This window comes from Scyliorhinus torazame, chromosome 29 (assembly GCF_047496885.1).
Source record: "Scyliorhinus torazame isolate Kashiwa2021f chromosome 29, sScyTor2.1, whole genome shotgun sequence".
NCBI lineage: Eukaryota > Metazoa > Chordata > Chondrichthyes > Carcharhiniformes > Scyliorhinidae > Scyliorhinus > Scyliorhinus torazame.
In genome coordinates this window covers 383,395-404,264 of record NC_092735.1, presented here as the reverse complement: position 1 = coordinate 404,264, position 20,870 = coordinate 383,395, and the positions used below count along the sequence as shown (strand labels likewise).

The following is a 20,870-nucleotide window of genomic DNA, read 5'->3' as shown; positions in this document are numbered from 1 at the left end:
GCAAGGGGTTAAGAGATCCAATGTTTATTTAAGATGTTAAGTTGAGTTCATGGAATAAACAGTGTTTTGTGTTTAAAAACCCACGTGTCCATAATTGTAATCCCACACCTTGGGAACAGGCCGTGTGCTCGGAAAAGCAACAAATACATTAAAGGGGGAGGTTGGTTGAACTCCATGATACATTTTTTTGGTTCTGAAAACGCCTCGCCCATAACAGCAAAGTAATGGAAAGGGTACTGAGGGATAGGATTTCTGAGCATCTGGAAAGACACTGCTTGATTAGGGATAGTCAGCACGGATTTGTGAGGGGTAGGTCTTGCCTCACAAATCTTATTGAATTTTTTGAGGAGGTAAATTTTTTGACCAAGCATGTGGATGAAGGTAAAGCAGTGGATGTAGTGTACATGGATTTTAGTAAGGCATTTGATAAGGTTCCCCATGTTAGGCTTATGCAGAAAGTAAGGAGGCATGGGCTAGTGGGAAATTTGGCCAGTTGGATAACAAACTGGCTAACCGATAGAAGTCAGAGAGTGATAGTGGATGGCAAATATTCAGCCTGGATCCCAGTTCCCAGTGGCGTACCGCAGGGATCAGTTCTGCTGTTTGTGATTTTCATTAATGACTTGGATGAGGGAGTTGAAGGGTGGGTCAGTAAATTTGCAGACGATACAAAGATTGGTGGAGTTGTGGATAGTAAGGAGGGCTGTTGTCGGCTGCAAAGAGACATAGATAGGATGCAGAGCTGGGCTGAGAAGTGGCAGATGGAGTTTAACCCTGAAAAGTGTGAGGTTGTCCATTTTGGAAGGACAAATATGAATGCGGAATACAGGGTTAACGGTAGTGTTCTTGGCAATGTGGAGGAGCAGAGAGATCTTGGGGTCTATGTTCATACATCTTTGAAAGTTGCCACTCAAGTGGATAGAGCTGTGAAGAAGGCCTATGGTGTGCTCGCGTTCATTAACAGAGGGATTGAATTTAAGAGCCGTGAGGTGATGATGCAGCTGTACAAAACTTTGGTAAGGCCACATTTGGAGTACTGTGTACAGTTCTGGTCGCCTCATTTTAGGAAGGATGTGGAAGCTTTGGAAAAGGTGCAAAGATTTACCAGGATGTTGCCTGGAATGGAGAGTAGGTCTTACGAGGAAAGGTTGAGGGTGCTAGGCCTTTATTCATTAGAACGGAGAAGGATGAGGGGCGACTTGATAGAGGTTTATAAGATGATCAGGGGAATAGATAGAGTAGACAGTCAGAGACTTTTTCCCCGGGTGGAACAAACCATTACAAGGGGACATAAATTTAAGGTGAATGGTGGAAGATAAAGGGGGGATGTCAGAGGTAGGTTCTTTACCCAGAGAGTAGTGGGGGCATGGAATGCACTGCCTGTGGAAGTAGTTGAGTCGGAAACATTAGTGACTTTCAAGCGGCTATTGGATAGGTACATGGATTACGGTAGAATGATGGGGTGTAGTTTAATTTGTTCTTAATCTAGGACAAAAGTTCAGCACAACATCGTGGGCCAAAGGGCCTGTTCTGTGCTGTATTTTTCCATGTTAATAGAACATAGAACGATACAGCGCAGTACAGGCCCTTCGGCCCACGATGTTGCACCGAAACAAAAGCCATCTAACCTACACTATGCCATTATCATCCATATGTTTATCCAATAAACTTTTAAATGCCCTCAATGTTGGCGAGTTCACTACTGTAGCAGGTAGGGCATTCCACGGCCTCACTACTGAAGATGTTCTATCATCTTTTCCTACCAGCTGGTTTGGATTTGACATTTAAGTCTCGGGAGGGGAAGAGTCTGGAGAGTTTGGGGACCTGTTCGTGGACGGGAGGTTCGCAGTTTTAAAGAGTTGGCTGAGAAATCTCAACCACCTGGTTCCACTGTTTTCAAATTCACGATTTTTCACACAACTTTCCTTTGGCTCGTCCCTGTTGAAGTGGATTCTGCCTCTGGCCAGGCCTGACGAAGGGACTATTTTGGACATATATGGCCATGGCCTACAAAGGATTCTGTTCGTTGAGTGAGGTGAGGATGAAATGGGAGTTGGATTGGGTTCCATTGGAGTGAGGCCTTCACGGTCAGCTCCACATCTCCGTGTGCTCGGCTCAACCTGATTAAATTCAAGGTCTTGCATAGGACCCAGCTGACCAGGGCTAGCAGTGAGCGGCGTCTTCTCTGGGTTTGAGTATCAGTGTGAGCGCTGCTCCCGTGGGCTGTCTAACCGTACACGTATGTTGTGGCCCTGCCCAAGTTGATGGGCTTCTGGGCCTCTCCAACAGATCCTCCGGGTAGATTTGGATCCATTTCTGCTGGTGGCCATATTCGACCGTGGTACAATCTGGGTGAAGGAGGATGTCCTCACCTTTGCATCGTTGATAGGCCGGAGGTGAATTTTGTTTGGCTGGAGATCCCCACTCCGCCCAGGGCCTCTGCTTGGCTGGGTGACCTGATAACAGCTCTGCATTTGGCGAAGGTCAAGCTCACCACCAGGGGGTCGGTGGCGGGTTTATCCCTGAGATGGAAACCAATCATTTTCTTTTTTAAGGTTAGAGTCACCGTCAGCTGTTAGGGTTTAGTTTAGTTTTTATGTCGAAGTTAATTTGGTGTTTTGTGTATTACTGTTTTTTTTCCGATCTATTGTGTCTTTGTTCCAGGTGGTTTGGATTTATATGAATATTGTTTAATAAATGGTTTCCTAATATAAATTGGAGATTTGGTCCGATACCCTAGCCAGTGTGTTGACCTCTTGGATGACCTCTCATGTTGGGTGATGCCCGATCTTCCACACAACCCGAGCTGACCTCTGAACTTTCTGGTCACTGCTGGGTGCGCCCAGCACTGTCCATTAACTTCCTCCAGCCTCCAGCGCCTTGCTTCCTGATGTGGTTTTCCCTTCATCTGTTGCAGACGCCATCAACCAGATTGTGAGGAAAGAAGGAGTTCTGGCCCTGTGGAGCAGCACCATCCCATCCCTCCTCCTCGTCTTCAATCCGGCCATCCAGTTCATGTTCTACGAGGGTCTGAAGCGACATCTGATGAGGGGACGGACCGAGGTAAGGACTCGAGGGTCGGAAATGCGGTTCATGGGGTGGCACAGTGGTCAGCACTGCTGCCTCACAGCTCCAGGGTCCCAGGTTCGATTCCGGCTTGGGTCACTGTCTGTGCAGAGTCTGCACATTCTCCCCGTGTGTGCGTGGGTTTCCTCCGGGTGCTCCGGTTTCCTCCCACAGTCCAAAGTCCACAGGTTAGGTGGATTGGCCGTGATAAAAATTAGTTACAGGGATGGGGGGGGGGGCCGAGATAGAATGCTCTTCAGGAGGGTCGGTGCAGACTGGATGGGCCGAATGGCCTCCTTCTGCACTGTAGGGATTCTATGATTCTATAAAGCTGGTCTCCGTAAAGGTGACCAGCAAACTATCATCGATTGTTGTAAAAACTCATCTGGGTCACTAATGTCCTTCAGGAAGGAAATCTGCCGTCCTTACCCGGTCTGGCCTACACGTGACTCCAGACCCACAGCAATCTGGTTGACTCTTAATTGCCCCCGAAATGGCCGAGGAAGACACTCGGTTCAACGGCAATTAGGGATGGGCAATAAATGCTGGCCTGGCTCATTAAAGAAAGAGAAAAACGAGACACAGTGCCCCCCCTCCCCCCGGGAATTTGGGATTCTGTTTTCGACTGAGAGCCAGAGAATTATCTTTGAGAGGGGCAGTCAGTGAGAGTGGGATCGGACTCTGCTCTGATGGTCAGTCACCTCTGAGAAATGGCCAATCAACCATGCTTCATCGGATGGCCCAGCCCCTGCGGAGCAGCCTTCCTGCCTCCCCGCCCGGCTTTGTGTTCTGGTCACATGCCAAAATAGAAAATGGCTCAGCCTTGGGATCTGAGTGGGCTGCCTGGGGAAAGCTCTGCGTTTGGGGCCTGTGGAGCTGTGTGTGTCCCCAGCTGGGGCTAGGGTTTGGCCTAGAGAGCAGACTAGGCTGGATTTGGGGTGAAGTCTCGGGCCTGTGCCCGGAGCAGTGTGAGGCCGGTGATTCGGGCCCAATTTGCCATGTGGTGACCATGTTTCAGCATATTCTCCTTCTGTATTATCAGCTTCTCTCACTTGAAGTCTTCATCATCGGAGCCATTGCCAAGGCCATTGCAACCACAGTGACCTACCCCCTACAGACAGTACAGTCCATACTGCGGGTAAGTGAGCCAATCTTCCTCAGTTGGCAGTGCCCGATTGCCATGGCCCTTTATTGTTGCTGCCGTTGCTGAAATCTGAACTCTGAGAAGATTCTAGAAACAGCAGCTGTTGACGGTAGCCACCCCCACCATGCGATGTACCACATGACTCCAGGTCACGTGATCTGCGCCTCCGAGTCCAGACACTTCTGGCTTACCCTAAAAATTCAAAACGGAGAGCTCCGTGGTTTCTGGGCCTCCGTATCCCTGGGATTACCCCAGTTGTGGTGAAGAAGCCTGAGCAAGGCCTCAGTGAAGCTGCACCCTGATCTCTGAGTCAAAGGTCATAGGTTCAGGTTTAACTCCAGAGATCAAAATCTAGGCCAACACCTGTGTTATGCTCCTCGTGCTCAATGTGGGAGTTCAGGGACGCGGCCGATGCCCCTGATTCCTTCATGTGCGGGAAGTGTGTCCAGCTGCAGCTCCTGTTAGACCGCATGACGGCTCTGGAGCTGCGGATGGATTCACTTTGGAGCATCCGCGATGCTGAGGAGGTCGTGGATAGCACGTTCAGTGAGTTGGTCCCACCGCAGATTAGGATTGGTGAGGGAGACAGGGAATGGGTGACCAAAAGGCAGAGAAAGAGCAGGAAGGCAGTGCAGGTGTCCCCTGCGGTCATCTCCCTCCAAAACAGGTATACCGTTTTGGATACTGTTGGGGGAGATGACTCACCAGGGGAAGGCAGTAGTAGCCAGGCTCATGGCACCGTGGCTGGCTCTGCTGCACAGAGGGGCGGGAAAAAGACTGGCAGGGCTATAGTCATAGGGGATTCAATCGTAAGGGGAGTAGACAGGCGTTTCTGTGGTCGAAAACGAGACTCCCGAATGGTATGTTGCCTCCCGGGTGCACGGGTCAGGGATGTCTCAGGTCGGCTGCAGGACATACTGAAGGGGGAGGGTGGACAGCCAGTTGTCGTGGTGCATATAGGCACCAACGATACTGGTAAAAAACGGGATGAGGTCCGACAATCAGAATTTAGGGAGTTAGGAGATAAGTTAAAAAGTAGGACCTCAAAGGTAGTAATCTCAGGATTGCTACCAGTGCCACGAGACAGTCAGAGTAGAAATCCAAGGAAAATCAGAATGAATACGTGGCTTGAGAGGTGGTGCAGGAGGGAGGGGTTCAGATTTTTGGGACATTGGAACCGGTTCTGGGGGCGGAGGGACCATTACAAATCGGATGGTCTACACCTGGGCAGGACTGGAACCAATGTCCTAGGGGGTGCTTTTGCTAACACTGTTGGGGAGGTTTCAAACTAATGTGGCAGGGGGATGGGAACCAGATTAGGAAGTACGAGGTCAGTAAAGAGGCAGCAACTAAAGCCAGTAAGGTACTAGCTAATAAACTCAATGTGACTAAGGGGAAGAGTAGACAGGGAAGAGATGATGAACGCAAAGGGACAGGTGGTCTGAGGTGCATTTGTTTCAATGCGAGAAGTGTAGCAGGTAAGGCTACTTAGGGCTTGGATTAGTACCTGGGAATATGATGTTATTGGTATTACTGAGACTTGGTTGAGGGAAGGGCAAGACTGGCAACTAAATATCCCAGGGTATAGATGCTTCAGGAGGGATAGAGAGGGAGGTAAAAGGGGTGGAGGAGTTGCATTACTGGTCAGAGATGATATCACAGCTATGATTAAGGAGGGCACGATGGAGGATTCGAGCACTGAGGCAATATGGGTAGAGCTAAGAAATAGGAAGGGTGCAGTAACATTGTTCAGACTTTACTACAGGCCTCCCAAAAGCAAGCGTGAAGTAGAGGTACAAATATGTAGACAGATGATAGAAAATTGTAGGAGCAATAGGGTGGTCGTGATGGGAGATTTTAACTTCCCCAACATTGAATGGGACTCATGTAGTGTTGGAGGCGTAGATGGAGCAGAATTTGTAAGGAGCATCCAGGAGAGTTTTTTAGAGCAGTCTGTAAATAGTCCAACTCGGGAAGGGGCCATACTGGACCTGGTATTGGGGAATGATCCCGGCCAGGTGGTTGAAGTTTCAGTCGGTGATTACTTTGGGAATAGCGATCACAATTCCGTAAGTTTTAGAATACTCATGGACAAAGACGAGAGTGGTCCTAAAGGAAGAGTGCTAAATTGGGGAAAGGCCAAGTATAACAAAATTCGGCAGGAGCTAGGGAATGTGGATTGGGAGCAGCTCTTTCAGGGTAAATCCACATTTGAAATGTGGGAGTCTTTGAAGGAAAGGTTGATTAGAGTGCAGCACAGACATGTCCCTGTGAAAATGAGGGATAGAAATGGCAAGATTAGGGAACCATGGATGACGGGTGGAATTGTGAGACTAGCTAAGATGAAAAAGGAAGCATACATAAGATCTAGGCGACTTAACACTGATGAAGCTTTGGAGGAATATCGGGAAAGTAGGACAAATCTCAAACGCGCAATAAAGAGGGCTAAAAGGGGTCATGAAATATCTTTGGCTAACAGGGTTCAGGAAAATCCCAAAGCCTTTTATTCGTATATAAGGAGCAAGAGGGTAACTAGAAAAAGGATTGGCCCACTCAAAGACAAGAGGGAATTTATGAGTGGAGTCAGAGGAAATGGGTGAGATTCTTGATGAGTACTTTGCATCGGTATTCACATGACGGATGTTGAGGCTAGGGATGGATGTTTAAATACTCTAGGTCAAGTCAGCATCAGGAAGGGGGAGGTGTTGGGTATTCTAAAAGGCATTAAGGTGGACAAGTCCCCAGGTCCGGATGGGATCTATCCCAGGTTACTGAGGGAAGCGAGGGATGAAATAGCTGGGGCCTTAACAGATATCTTTGCAGCATCCTTGAGCACGGGTGAGGTCCCGGAGGACTGGAGAATTGCTTATGTTGTCCCTTTGTTTAAGAAGGGTAGCAGGGATAATCCAGGGAATTATAGACCTGTGAGCTTGACGTCAGTGGTAGGCAAACTTTTGAGGAAGGTACTGTGGGATAGGATCTATTCACATTTGGAAGAAAATAGACTTATCAGTCATAGGCAGCATGGTTTTATGCAGGGAAGGTCATGTCTTATAAACCTAATAGAATTCTTTGAGGAAGTGACAAAGTTAATTGATGAGGGAAGGGCTGTAGATGTCATATACATGGACTTCAGTAAGGTGTTTGATAAAGTTTCCCATGGCAGGTTGATGGAAAAAGTGAAGTTGTATGGGGTTCAGGGTGTACGAGCTAGATGGATAAAGAACTGGCTGGGCAACAGGAGACAGAGAGTAGTGGTGGAAGGGAGTGTCTCAAAATGGAGAAGGGTGACTAGTGGTGTTCCACAGGGACCCGTGCTCGGACCACTGTTGTTTGTGATGTACATAAATGATCTGGACGAAGGTATAGGTGGCCTGATTAGCAAGTTTGCAGATGATACTAAGATTGGTGGAGTTGCAGATAGCGAGGAGGACTCCGAGAATACAGCAAAATATAAATAGATTGGAGAGTTGGGCAGAGAAATGGCAGATGGAGTTCAATCCAGGCAAATGCGAGGTGATGCATTTTGGAAGATCTAATTCAAGAGCGGACTATACGGTCAATGGAAGAGTCCTGGGGAAAATTGATGTACAGAGAGATCTGTGTGTTCAGGTCCATTGTACCCTGAAGGTGGCAACGCAGGTCGATAGAGTGGTCAAGAAGGCATACAGCATGCTTGCCTTCATCGGACGGGGTATTGAGTACAAGAGTTGGCAGGTCATGTTACAGTTGTATAGGACTTTGGTTAGGCCACATTTGGAATACTGCGTGCAGTTCTGGTCGCCACATTACCAGAAGGATGTGGATACTTTAGAGAGGGTGCAGAGGAGGTTCACCAGGATGTTGCCTGGTATGGAGGGTGCTAGCTATGAAGAAAGGTTGAGTAGATTAGGATTGTTTTCGTTGGAAAGACGGAGGTTGAGGGGGGACCTGATTGAGGTCTACAAAATTGAGAGGTATGGACAGGGTGGATCGCAACAAGCTTTTTCCAAGAGTGGGGGTATCAATTACAAGGGGTCACGATTTCAAGGTGAAAGGGGGAAAGTTTAAGGGAGATGTGCGTGGAAAGTTTTTTACGCAGAGGGTGGTGAGTGCCTGGAACACTTTGCCAGCGGAGGTGGTAGAGGCGGGCACGATAGCATCATTTAAGATGCATCTCGACAGATATATGAATGGGCGGGGAACAGAGGGAAGTAGATCCTTGGAAAATAGAAGACAGGTTTAGATAAAGGATCTGGATCTGCGCAGGCTGGGAGGGCCGAAGGGCCTGTTCCTGTGCTGTAATTTTCTTTGTTCTTTAACACCCGGGTCGCACCCCACCGGAGGTGCGGCCCTGTCAGAGGTGCTTTTCTGTCTAATAAGGCAGTAAATCAAGCATGCCCTTTCGACTGGCCGCAAAGCATCTTATGGTTCAATTTGGAAAAGATGAGGGAAGTCTCCCCAGTTTCCTGGCCAGTACTTGTCCCTCAAGTGTCCCTTTGTTTCTGGGCTCCTGCTGTGCTAGAATACAGCTGCCATGTTTTCCTTCATTGCAACAGAATGCAGCACGGTAGCCTTGTGGATAGCACAATTGCTTCACAGCTCCAGGGTCCCAGGTTCGATTCCCGGCTTGGATCACTGTCTGTGCGGAGTCTGCACGTTCTCCCCGTGTGTGCGTGGGTTTCCTCCGGGTGCTCCGGTTTCCTCCCACAGTCCAAAGATGTGCAGGTTAGGTGGATTGGCCATGATAAATTGCCCTTAGTGTCCAAAATTGCCCTTGGTGTTGGGTGGGGTTACTGGGTTATGGGGATGGGGTGGAGGTGTTGAGTTTGGGTAGGGTGCTCTTTCCAAGAGCCGGTGCAGACTCGATGGGCCGAATGGCCTCCTTCTGCACTGAAAATTCTATGATAGCTATGAACAGTGAAAGTTCTTGGCAGAGCAAGAATAGGGCACGGTGCAGATATCCTCCTGCTGGGTGTCGGACCGACAAAACGTGCCTCATGTGATGCCCTCTGCCCACCAAAACTCACAGTCGAGGCTCGCAACCAAGAAAGTGAGCACTATGATGAGGTATCATTCCCCGAGAGGAGTGCGGGAGATGGCAGGGGCCTCGAACACTGATAAACCCAATGTGTCCTCTTTCCCCAGTTTGGACAGCACAAGAGGGGCGCAGAGGGCAGGATTCTGGGAAGCCTCCGAAGAATCATCTACGTCCTGAGTCAGAGAGTAAAGTGAGTCCCGGCCTACCTGAGCTGGCTTTTATCTTTTACAATTAGGTCACTGAGCGACTGTATCATGAGGAGGGGCAGGAAATTATCCAAAAAAGGTTAATGAATGCGAGCTTTATGTCAAGCGGTTATTGGATAGGCACACGGAGCACACCAGAATGACAGGGAGTGGGATAGCTTGATCTTGGTTTCGGACAATGCTCGGCACAACATCGAGGGCCGAAGGGCCTGTTCTGTGCTGTACTGTTCTATGTTCTATTAAGTGAACTTGGGATCCTGCCTCAGTTTTACAACACCCTGGTTAAACCCTAACAGGGAAGCTCTGAGCAGATCTGGGCAAAACACCTGAGGATGGATATTTTGACCTTGGATGGAGTGAAGCGTAGGTTAATGAGTGCAGAATAATGCTGTCGGCACGGTTGGCACAGTGATTAGCATTGCTGCCTCACCGCGCCAGGGACCCGGGTCACTGTCTGTGTGGAGGTTGAACGTTCTCTCCCGTGCCTGTGTGCTTTTCCCCCGGGTGCTTTCCGTGCAGGTTAGGTGGGGTTACAGGGAGAAGGCGGGGGAGTGGGCCGCGGTGGGGTGTTTTTCCGGAGGGTCAGTGCAAACTTGATGGGTCGAATGGCCTCCTTCTGCACTGGGGGTTCTGTGGGGCAATGACTTGGGGTGCATGCACCTGTTTTATAAACAAAAGTACAAGAGAAGCTCAGGCCTGGCCACATGGGCGGAGGGAGAATCCATATCAGTTTCAAAGCTGAAGCAGGTTGGGATGTGATGGGATTCACACCGGTGGAAAAGGCGGGAGGGGCAGATGGTATAAAAAAGGGAAGATCAGGGAAAGGTTCGAGGGCAGAGGAGATTGAATTACAGAGCTGTGACGGAACTCAATGCAGAGAGAATGGGAATGGGAGCAGCAAAGGAACAGAGTAGGTGTTGATAGCTTCGAGAGAGATACGGTCACTGAGGAAGGAGTCGGCAGTGGAAGAGAGTTTTGGTAAACACCGAGGCGGTGGGGGGGGGGGATGGAAACCAATGGAGGTGAAAGGTTTGATTAGGGATGGTCAGCAGGGCTTTCTCAGGGGGCGGTCATTCCAAACAAATTTGATTGTATTTTTTGAGGAGGTGACCAGCTGTGTCGATGAGGGTGGTGCAGTTGATGTAGTTTACATGGATTTCAGCAAAGCCTTTGTCAAGATCCCACATTGGAGACTAATAAAGGAGGCAAATACACATGGGATACAGGGGAACTTGATGAGGTGGATTCAAAATTTTACTTAGCTGTGGGAGACAGACGGTGATGATAGCTGCTTTAGTGAATGGAAGCCAGTGTCCTGGGGGTATCACAGGGCTGTGTGCTGGGTGTCCAGTGGGGTATCACAGGGCTGTGTGCTGGGTGTCCAGTGGGGTATCACAGGGCTGTGTTCTGGGAGTCCAGTGGGGTATCACAGGGCTCTGTGCTGGGTGTCCAGTGGGGTATCACAGGGCTGGGTGTCCAGTGGGTATCACAGGGCTCTGTGCTGGGTGTCCAGTGGGGTATCACAGGGCTGTGTGCTGGGTGTCCAGTGGGGTATCACAGGGCTGGGTGTCCAGTGGGTATCACAGGGCTGTGTGCTGGGTGTCCAGTGGGGTATCACAGGGCTCTGTGCTGGGTGTCCAGTGGGGTATCACAGGGCTGGGTGTCCAGTGGGTATCACAGGGCTCTGTGCTGGGTGTCCAGTGGGGTATCACAGGGCTGTGTGCTGGGTGTCCAGTGGGTATCACAGGGCTGGGTGTCCAGTGGGTATCACAGGGCTCTGTGCTGGGTGTCCAGTGGGGTATCACAGGGCTCTGTGCTGGGTGTCCAGTGGGGTATCACAGGGCTGTGTGCTGGGTGTCCAGTGGGGTATCACAGGGCTGTGTGCTGGGTGTCCAGTGGGGTATCACAGGGATCTGTGCTGGGTCTCCTATTGTTTGTCATTAATAAAAATGATGTGGAGATGCCGGCATTGGACTGGGGTGAGCACAGTAAGAAGTTTTACAACACCAGGTTAAAGTCCACCAGGTTTGTTTCGATGTCACTAGCTTTCGGAGCGCTGCTCCTTCCTCAGGTGAATGAAGAGGTGAGTTCCATATATATATAGACAAAGTTAAAGATGCAAGCCGATACTTTGTATGCGAGTATTTGCAGGTAATTAAGTCTTTACAGGTCCAAACGGAGCAACTGGAGAGAGGGGGACCCCCAGGTTAAAGAGGGGTGAATTGTGTCAAGCCAGGACAGTTGGTAGGATTTCGCAGGCCAGATGGTGGGGGGTGAATGTAATGAGACATGAATCCCAGGTCCCGGTTGAGGCCGTTCTTTATATAAATGACACAGACGACTATATGGGGGTAGGAGCAGAATTAGGCCACTCGGCCCATCGAGTCTGCTCCGCCATTCAATCACGGCTGATATTTTCTCATCCCCATTCTCCTGCCTTCTCCCCATAACCCCCGATCCCCTTATTAATCATAGAATCATACAATTTACAATGTCTGCACCGAGAACACCCTACCCAAGCCCCCATCTTCACCCTATCCCCGTAACCCCACCCAACCTTTCTGGAAACCAAGGGGCAATTTAGCATTGCTAAACGCTAACCTGCACATCTTTGGACTGTGGAAGGCAACCGGAGCACCCGGAGGAAACCCACGCAGACACGGGGAAAAGGTGCAGATTCCGCACAGACAGAGACTCAAGCCGGTAATCGAACCTGGGGCCCTGGAGCTGTGAAGCAATTGTGCTAACCACTATGCTACCGTGCTGCCCTCAAGAACCTATCAGTCTCTGTCTTAACGATACTCCGTGATTTGGCCTCCACAGCCTTCTGCGGCAAAGAGTTCCACAGATTCCCCACCCTCTTTCTGAAGAAATTCCTCCTCATCTCTGTTTTAAAGGATCCTCCCTTTAGTCTGAGATGGTGTCCTCTGCATCTAGTTTTTCCTACAAGTGGAAACATTCTCTCCATGTCCACTCTCTCCAGGCCTCGCAGTATCTTGTAAGTTTCAATAAGATCCCCCCCCCCGCATCCTTCAAAACTCCAAGAAGTACAGACCCAGAGTCCTCAACCATTCCTCACACGACAAGCTCTTCATTCCAGGGATCATTCTTGTGAACCTCCTCTGGACCCTTTCCAAGGCCAGCACATCCTTCCTTAGATACGGGGCCCAAAACTGCTCACAATACTCCAAATGGGGTCTGATATAACATCAGAAGTTCATCCCTGGTCTTGTATTCTAGCCCTCTCGACCTGAATGCGAACATTGCATTTGCCTTCCCGACTGAACCTGCACGTTAACCTTAAGGGAATCGTGAACAAGGACTCCCAAGTCCCTTTGTGCGTCTGATTTCCGAAGCATTTCCCCATTTAGAAAATAGTCTCTGCCTAAATTCCTCCTTCCAGCAGAACCTCACACTTTTCCACATTGTATTTCATCTGCCACTTCATTGCCCAGTCTCCTAGCTTGTCCTTCTGCAGCCCCCTTGCTTCCTCAATACTGTCCCTCTACAGATGTTTGCATCATCTCGGGGCAGCACAGTGGTTAGCACTGCTGCCTCGCGGTGCTGAGGACCTAGGTTCAATCCTGTTTATCATCAAATCTGTTTCCGCCGTCCTATCAGGCTTCCAGGTCACATACAAAATGGATGTGTTTTTTTAAAAAGGCAATCCCCCTCCTGGTTCACTGCCCATCTCTCTGTCCCCCTGTGTTTGGAAATAACGTCTGATTCCCCATTCAAAACCCTTCACCCCCCCCCCCCCCCCCCTTGATGTTCTCTGTTCTAAAGGAGAAGAATCGCAGATTCTCCCGTCTCCACATTAAAGTCTCTCATCCCTGGTCCCATTCTGATAAATCCCCTCTGCCACCGCCCCCCCCCCCCCCTCCATTCACATCCTTCCTAATGGTGTGTGCTCTAATTCAGGCTGAGCCAGTGTTTTATAAAAGCTCAGTTGCTTCCACTCATGAATCCAAGGTTCCCTCTAACCACCTTCTGAACTCACCGTCAAAGATCTTTGCACAGATCCCGCCCCGGGGTCATTATCTCTCAACATCTTTAATAATCGTATCCTTTATTGGTTTTACATATTTTTATTGGTTTTCACATTTTATTTGGCACATTTTAGTTTGTCGTATTTTACAGACAATTGAGTTGCGATTCTCGTTCATATAGGAGTGAAAACGAAAAAGTCAACAGATAACGACAGACGAGACTCGTTATCCATACTTATGTTTGTGTACCCTGTATTTTATATTGCCTCGCCTACTCTTCCCAGCAAAAGTTAGCACTTCATCTTCCCATTTAACCAGTGCACCTGAAACCTGTTACTATCCTCATTATTTCAGAAAAGAGAGACATGGTGTCAAAGCTTTTCATCTTGCACTCATCAGGACAAACACAAGAATGCCAAATTTCAAACCATCACAATTTATATTACAGAGACTGTGTATGTCACACTTGGTCAGCTCAGTGGGCTGTACGACTGGTTCGTGATGCGGAGTGACAGCAACACGGGTTCAATTCCCGTAACTGCTGAGGTTATCCAGGAATTTCCCCCCTGCCTTCTCAACCTTGCCCCTAACCTGAGGTGTGGTGAACCTCCAGTTGCATCACCACCAGTCAGCTGTCTGTCTTGCTCTCGCTCCCCTCCCTCTCGCTATAGAGCGACCAATGTCCTCGGGGACTATGGGGACTTTGAAATGAGCCACATTCCGAACTCAACTCATCATCTCCAATTGATTGTTGGTGCAGCTATGAACGCACTCAGGGTTGTTCAGCAATTGCTGCCCAATCGTGGAATCCCATCTAATTGCAGATGCTTTGTATTGGATTTTGCGAGTGTGGGCTGGTTAAATGCTGCCTGTGCTCTGCTTATCACAAACAACCAAAGGAACATGCTGTTTGACTGGATCAGCCAATTCCTGGAACGAATGGCCTGAGTACCTGTGATGCACCATCAATTATTGCGAAAGCGAGATTAGAGAATAATCGAAGGCTTTATTAGACAAGGTGTGTTCCCCAGCAGCTCGTAACAGAAAATGGCTGCAGCCAGGGATAAACACCTCTTTATACCGTCCACTGGGCGGAGCCAGCAGACAAGGATTTACCCACGCATCTCCAATACAGTAGTACCTCCAACACAGGTACCTAATACATATAATATGGTCTACCACATTCACCCCCTGTTGAAAAAAAGAGTACGGCGGGGGTGGTGGCAAAGCCTTTAACAGTAACAATAACAACGAAGAAATGAATCGATCGGGGGCCTTGATGGTCCTCTGTGACCGCCGCAGTCTCGGTGGTGATGCAGGAGCCGACTCAGGTATTTTCGACTCCGGGAGCGGGCCGTCCTCTGCTTCGTTACCTCCGGGTGGAACCAGTGGGAGGACGGATCCTCCAGGGGCGGGGGCTGCGGTGAGGTGTGCTGGTGGAGCAGAGAAGAATGGTTCGGGTGGAGGGGTTGGTGAGGGGGCTGTGGGTGGGGATCCAGCGGGTGCCAGATCCCGGAGGGAGAGCGTGTCCTGGCGTCTGTCAGGGCGTGCCACGTAGGCGTACTGCGGGTTAGCATGAAGAAGGTGGACCCTCTCGACCAACGGGTCAGACTTATGGGTCTGCGCATTTCTCAGGAGCAGGACGGGTCCAGGAGCTGCCAGCCAGGTTAGGAGTGATCGGAAGTGGACTTCCTGGGAAAAACAAGAAGACGTTCATGGAGGGTTTCATTAGTTGTGGTACACAGGAGTGACCGTGTGGAATGGAGAGCATCGGGGAGGACCTCCTGCCAGCGGGAGACCGGGAGATTTCTAGACCATAGGACCAGCAGAACGGCCTTCCAGCCCGTCCCATTCTCCCTCTCCACCTGCCCGTTTCCCTGACGGTTGTAGCTGGTCATCCTGCTCGAGCCAATGCCCCTGCTGAGCAAGAATTGACACAGCTCATCGCTCATAAAGGAGGACCCCCTATCGCTGTGTACGTAGGTGGGGAAACCGAACAGTGTGAATATACTGTGGAGGGCTTTAATGACAGTGGCAGTAGTCATGTCGGGACAGGGGATGGCGAAGGGGAACCGGGAGAACTCATCGACCACATTCAGAAAGTACGTGTTGCGGTCGGTGGAGGGGAGGGGCCCTTTGAAGTCCACGCTGAGGCGCTCAAAGGGGCGGGAGGCCTTCACCAGGTGTGCTTTATCTGGCCGATAAAGTGCGGCTTGCACTCTGTGCAGATTTGGCAGTTTCTGGTGACGGTCCTGACCTCCTCTATGTAGTAGGGCAGGTTGCGGGTTTTGATGAAGTGGAAGAACCGGGTGACCCCCGGGTGGCAGAGATCATCGTGTAGGGTCCTGAGTCGGTCCACTTGTGCGCTGGCACATGTACCGCGGAATAGGGCGTCAGGAGGTTCGTTGAGCTTCCCAAGATGGGACAAGATCTCATAATTGAAGGTGGAGAGCTCGATCCTCCACCTCAGGATCTTATCGTTTTTTATCTTGCCCCGCTGCGCATTACGAAACATGAAGGCAACCGACCGTTGGTCAGTGAGGAGTGTGAATCTCCTCCCGCCAGGTAATGCCTCCAATGCCGCACAGCTTCTACAATGTCCTGGGCCTCCTTTTCGACGGAGGAGTGGCGGATTTCAGAGGTGTGGAGGGTGCGGGTGTGGTAAACCACCTTGTTCGGATATTAGAGGGTGTACGGTAGAACCTGCACTACAGGTTCACCTGGACCCCTGCATGCTAGCTCCGCCCAGGAGACGGGGCATAAATATGCGTGGCCTCCAGCTCGCAGCCATTTCGTCAGCTGCCGTGGGAGGCCACACATCTGACAGCAATTAAGCCTCAGTTTGGATTCAACTTTCGTCTTTAGTCAAATTGATCGTGCCTCAATTTATTAGTATCAGATTCAGGAGATGGACCTCCGGATTAAACCAGATCGCCTGCAGCTGGATCCACACCCAAGCGACGCCAGAAAGGACTTCCAGCGCTGGCGAGCTTGTTTTGAAGCGTATATCAACGCGGCGCCGACCCCTGTTCCAGAGGCTCAGAACATCCAGATATTGTACTCCAGACTCGGCTCCAAAGTCTTCCCGCTGGTCCAGGATGCGCCCAATTACGCTGATGCCATGACTCGACTCAAAGAAAATTATGAGCAGAAGACGAATGCACTCTTCGCCAGACACGCACTCGCAACGCGTACTCATCTACCTGGTGAGTCAATCGAGGACTTCTGGAGGGCCCTGATCCCACTAGTTCGGGACTGTGACTGCCAGGACGTTACAGCTAAGGACCACCCAGATCTCCTTATGCGGGACGCTTTTGTAACTGGGATTGGGTCTGATGTTATCAGACAGCGGCTCCTAGAAGGGGCCACCGCAACCTCGCAGAGACTAAAACACTAGCGCTTTCCATGACGGTCGCCCTGCGCAATGTCCAGTCCTCCGCCCCCAACCGCGCGGCCCACCCCTCCTACGCTTCATGGGCCCCACAGGCAGCCGCCCCAGCAGGGGCACTACCCACCCAATACGCCTGCGCTACGCGCCGGCCAGTGATCTCCGGGGGGGGGGCCCCGATGCTATTTTTACGGCCAGCTAAAACACCCCTGCCAATGCTGCCCTTTGTACGGCCTGCGGGAAGAAGGGCCACTTAGCTGCGGCATGCCAGGCCCGCTCAACAGTCGCCCCCACCCCCCCCCCCCGGTCACAGACAATGGCCGCCGCTATCCTCTCCTCCCCAGGCCATGTGCGACCAATGAGCGCCGCCATCTTCTCCCCCGCACAACACGTGCGTTCCATGGGCGCCGCCATCTTGTAATCCCCAGGATCTCCGGGCGCCGCCATCTTGTCCACCCCGCAGCACATGGACACCAACGGCATTCCAGGACCCCAACTCAATGGCCGCCTCACTACCCGACGATCAACCACGACTCGCATCCATGGCAATCGACCAGTCCTGACCACACACTCTGACCAACGCATCCACCAGCGTGAAAGTCAACGGCCATGTGACCTCCTGCCTACTGGACTCCGGGAGCACCGGGAGCTTTGTACATCCAAATACGGTAAGGCGCTGCTCCCTTAAGGTACACCCTACCAATCAAAGTATCTCCCTGGCCTCCGGATCCCATTGCATAGCGGTCCGGGGGTACTGCACGGTCACGCTCACAGTCCAAGGCGTAGAGTTCCACGGCTTTCGCCTCTACGTCCTCCCTAACCTCTGTGCTGCACTTATCCTCGGCCTGGACTTCCAGTGCAACCTCCAGAGCCTGACCCTTAAATTCGGCGGACCCTTACCACCCCTCACTGTGTGCGGTCTCGCGACCCTAAAGGTCGATCCTCCTTCCCTCTTTGCCAATCTAACTCCAGATTGCAATCCCGTCGCCACCAGGAGCAGACGGTACAGCACCCAGGATAAGGCCTCCATCAGGTCCGAGGTCCAGCGGTTGCTACGGGAGGGAGTCATCGAGGCAGCAACAGCCCCTGGAGAGCTCAAGTGGGAGTGGTCAAGTCTGGGGAGAAAAATCGAATGGTCGTGGACTACAGCCAGACCATCAATCGGTACACGCAGCTCGACGCGTACCCCCTCCCACGCATATCTGACATAGTTAACCAGATTGCACAGTACCGGGTCTTCTCAACGGTGGACCTGAAATCCGCTTACCACCAGCTCCCCATCCGTAAATCGGACCGGCCATACACCGCCTTCGAGACAGACGGCCGTCGATATCACTTCCTTAGGGTCCTCTTCGGCGTCACCAACGGTGAAGGCCTCCCGCCCCTTTGAACGCCTCAGCGTGGATTTCAAAGGCCCCCTCCCCTCCGATCGACACACACATTTCCTCAGTGTGATCGATGAATACTCCCGGTTCCCCTTCGCCATCCCATGCCCCGACATGATGTCTGCCACCATCATTAAAGCCCTCAATTCTACCTTCAGTCTGTTCGGCTTCCCCGCCTACGTCCACAGTGACAGGGGATCCTCATTCATGAGTGATGAGCTACGTCAGTTCCTGCTCAGCAGGGGTATCGTCTCCAGCAGAACGACGAGCTACAACCCCCGGGGAAACGGACAGGTAGAAAGGGAGAATGGGACGGTATGGAGGGCCGTCCAGCTGGCCCTACGGTCCAGAAATCTCCCGGCCTCCCGCTGGCAAGAGGTCCTCCCTGATGCACTACATTCCATTCGCTCATTACTCTGCACTGCCACTGACAGTACACCGCATGAACGTCTTTTTGCCTTCCCCAGGAAGTCCACATCTGGGGTGTCGCTCCCGACCTGGCTCACAGCTCCGGGAACCGTGCTCCGTAAACATGTGCGGCTCCACAAGGCGGACCCATTGGTGGAAAAGGTGCACCTGCTCCACGCAAACCCACAGTACGCCTATGTGGCGTTCCCCGACGGCCGCCAGGATACCGTCTCCCTCAGAGACCTGGCACCAGCAGGTTCCACCCCCACACCACCCCCGGCCCCCCCGGCGCCACCCTCCCCTCCCCCGCCGCCCCCATCACCCCCCCTAGGACTGTTCGTCCTCCCCCTGCCCACTCCCGTCGCCCCCGGCGTCATCCTCGCCTCCCCCGCCGCCCCCATCACCCCGCCTAGGACTGTCCGTCCTCCCCCTGCCCACCCCCGTCGCCCCCGCCGACACCCTCCTCTCCCCCGCCGCCCCCATCACCCATTAGGACTGTCCGTCCTCCCCCTGCCCACCCCCGTTGAGAAAGAGGATTTTGGCACGCTCCCGGAGTCAACTTCGACCACGACAGCACCAACATCGCCGGCTCCACTTCGTCGATCCCAGAGGACGATCAAGGCGCCGGACCGGCTGAACCTCTGACCGGCCCGCCGGATGACCAGAGACATTTTTTTTACTGCTCTGTAAATATAAAAATTCCTAATTGTATATAGTTCTCCACCACCCCCGCCGGACTCAATTTTAACAGGGGGCGAATGTGGTAAACCACTGTGTTCCTATATTAAGGGTTGTACGGTAGAACCTGCACTGCAGGTTCACCTGGGCCCCTGCATGCTAGCTCCGCCCAGGAGCCGGGTTATAAATATGCGTAGCCTCCAGCTCGCAGCCATTTCGTCAGCTGCTAAAAAAAATTAAGCATTGGTAACTAATTAGACATAATTACTTAATTATAATTTAGAGGGGTATCTAAGCCAGAGATCGGAGAGTACTATAGTTAGCTTTCACATTTATATTAGAAATCTAGTGCTAGGAAGCAGATAGTTAACAGTAACTTTAAAATTTAAAAAAAAAATATTCAAAAAAAAAACTTTTTTTAAATTTAAATTTTAATTTTAATTAATTGACGCAATGTCAGTTAGAGGAGTGCTGTGCTCTGACTGTGAGATGTGGCAGGTCCGGGAGGCTTCCAGCGTCCCGGATGGCTTCATCTGCAGAAAGTGCACCCAACTGGAGCTCCTCACAGACCGCATGGTTCGGTTGGAGCGGCAATTGGATGCACTTAGGAGCATGCAGGTGGCGGAAAGCGTCATAGATCGCAGTTATGTAGATGTGGTCACTCCCAAGGTGCAGGCAGAGAAATGGGTGACCACCAGAAAGGGCAGGCAGTCAGTGCAGGAATCCCCTGTGGTTGTCCCCCTCTCGAACAGATATACCCCTTTGGATACTGTCGGGGGGGATAGCCTATCAGGGGAAAACAGCAGCAGCCAGAGCAGTGGCACCACGGCTGGCTCTGATGTTCAGAAGGGAGGGTCAAAGCGCAGAAGAGTAATAGTAATAGGGGACTCTATAGTCAGGGGCACAGATAGGCGCTTCTGTGGACGTGAAAGAGACTCCAGGATGGTATGTTGCCTCCCTGGTGCAAGGGCCCAGGATGTCTCCGAACGGGTAGAGGGCATCCTGAAGGGGGAGGGCAAACAGGCAGAGGTCGTTGTACATATTGGTACTAACGACATAGGCAGGAAGGGGCATGAGGTCCTGCAGCAGGAGTTCAGGGAGCTAGGCAGAAAGTTAAAAGACAGGACCTCTAGGGTTGTAATCTCGGGATTACTCCCTGTGCCACGTGCCAGTGAGGCTAGAAATAGGAAGATAGAGCAGCTAAACACGTGGCTAAACAGCTGGTGTAGGAGGGAGGGTTTCCATTATCTGGACCACTGGGAGCTCTTCCGGGGCAGGTGTGACCTGTATAAGAAGGACGGGTTGCATCTAAACCGGAGAGGCATAAATATCCTGGCCGCGAAGTTTGCTAGTGTCACACGGGAGGGTTTAAACTAGTATGGCACGGGGGTGGGCACGGGAGCAATAGGTCAGAAGGTGAGATGATTGAGGGAGAACTAGGGAATAGGGACAGTGTGGCTCTGAGGCAGAGCAGACAGGGAGAAGTTGCTGAACAAAGCGGGTCTGGTGGCCTGAAGTGCGTATGTTTTAATGCAAGAAGTATTACGGGTAAGGCAGATGAACTTAGAGCTTGGATTAGTACTTGG

The 20,870-nt window shown here is 51.4% G+C and overlaps 1 protein-coding gene across 1 annotated transcript in view; it reads left to right on the top strand.

The window, feature by feature from the left end:
* The window catches only part of LOC140404115 (peroxisomal membrane protein PMP34-like), a 163,864-nt gene that overhangs the window by 125,938 nt on the left and 17,056 nt on the right, over nucleotides 1–20,870 (top strand). Inside the window, exons 5-7 of the mRNA XM_072492534.1 lie at nucleotides 2,918–3,063; nucleotides 4,109–4,204; nucleotides 9,338–9,420. Of these exons, the coding sequence (XP_072348635.1) occupies nucleotides 2,918–3,063; nucleotides 4,109–4,204; nucleotides 9,338–9,420 (325 nt within the window). The remainder of the gene's footprint in view (nucleotides 1–2,917; nucleotides 3,064–4,108; nucleotides 4,205–9,337; nucleotides 9,421–20,870) is intronic.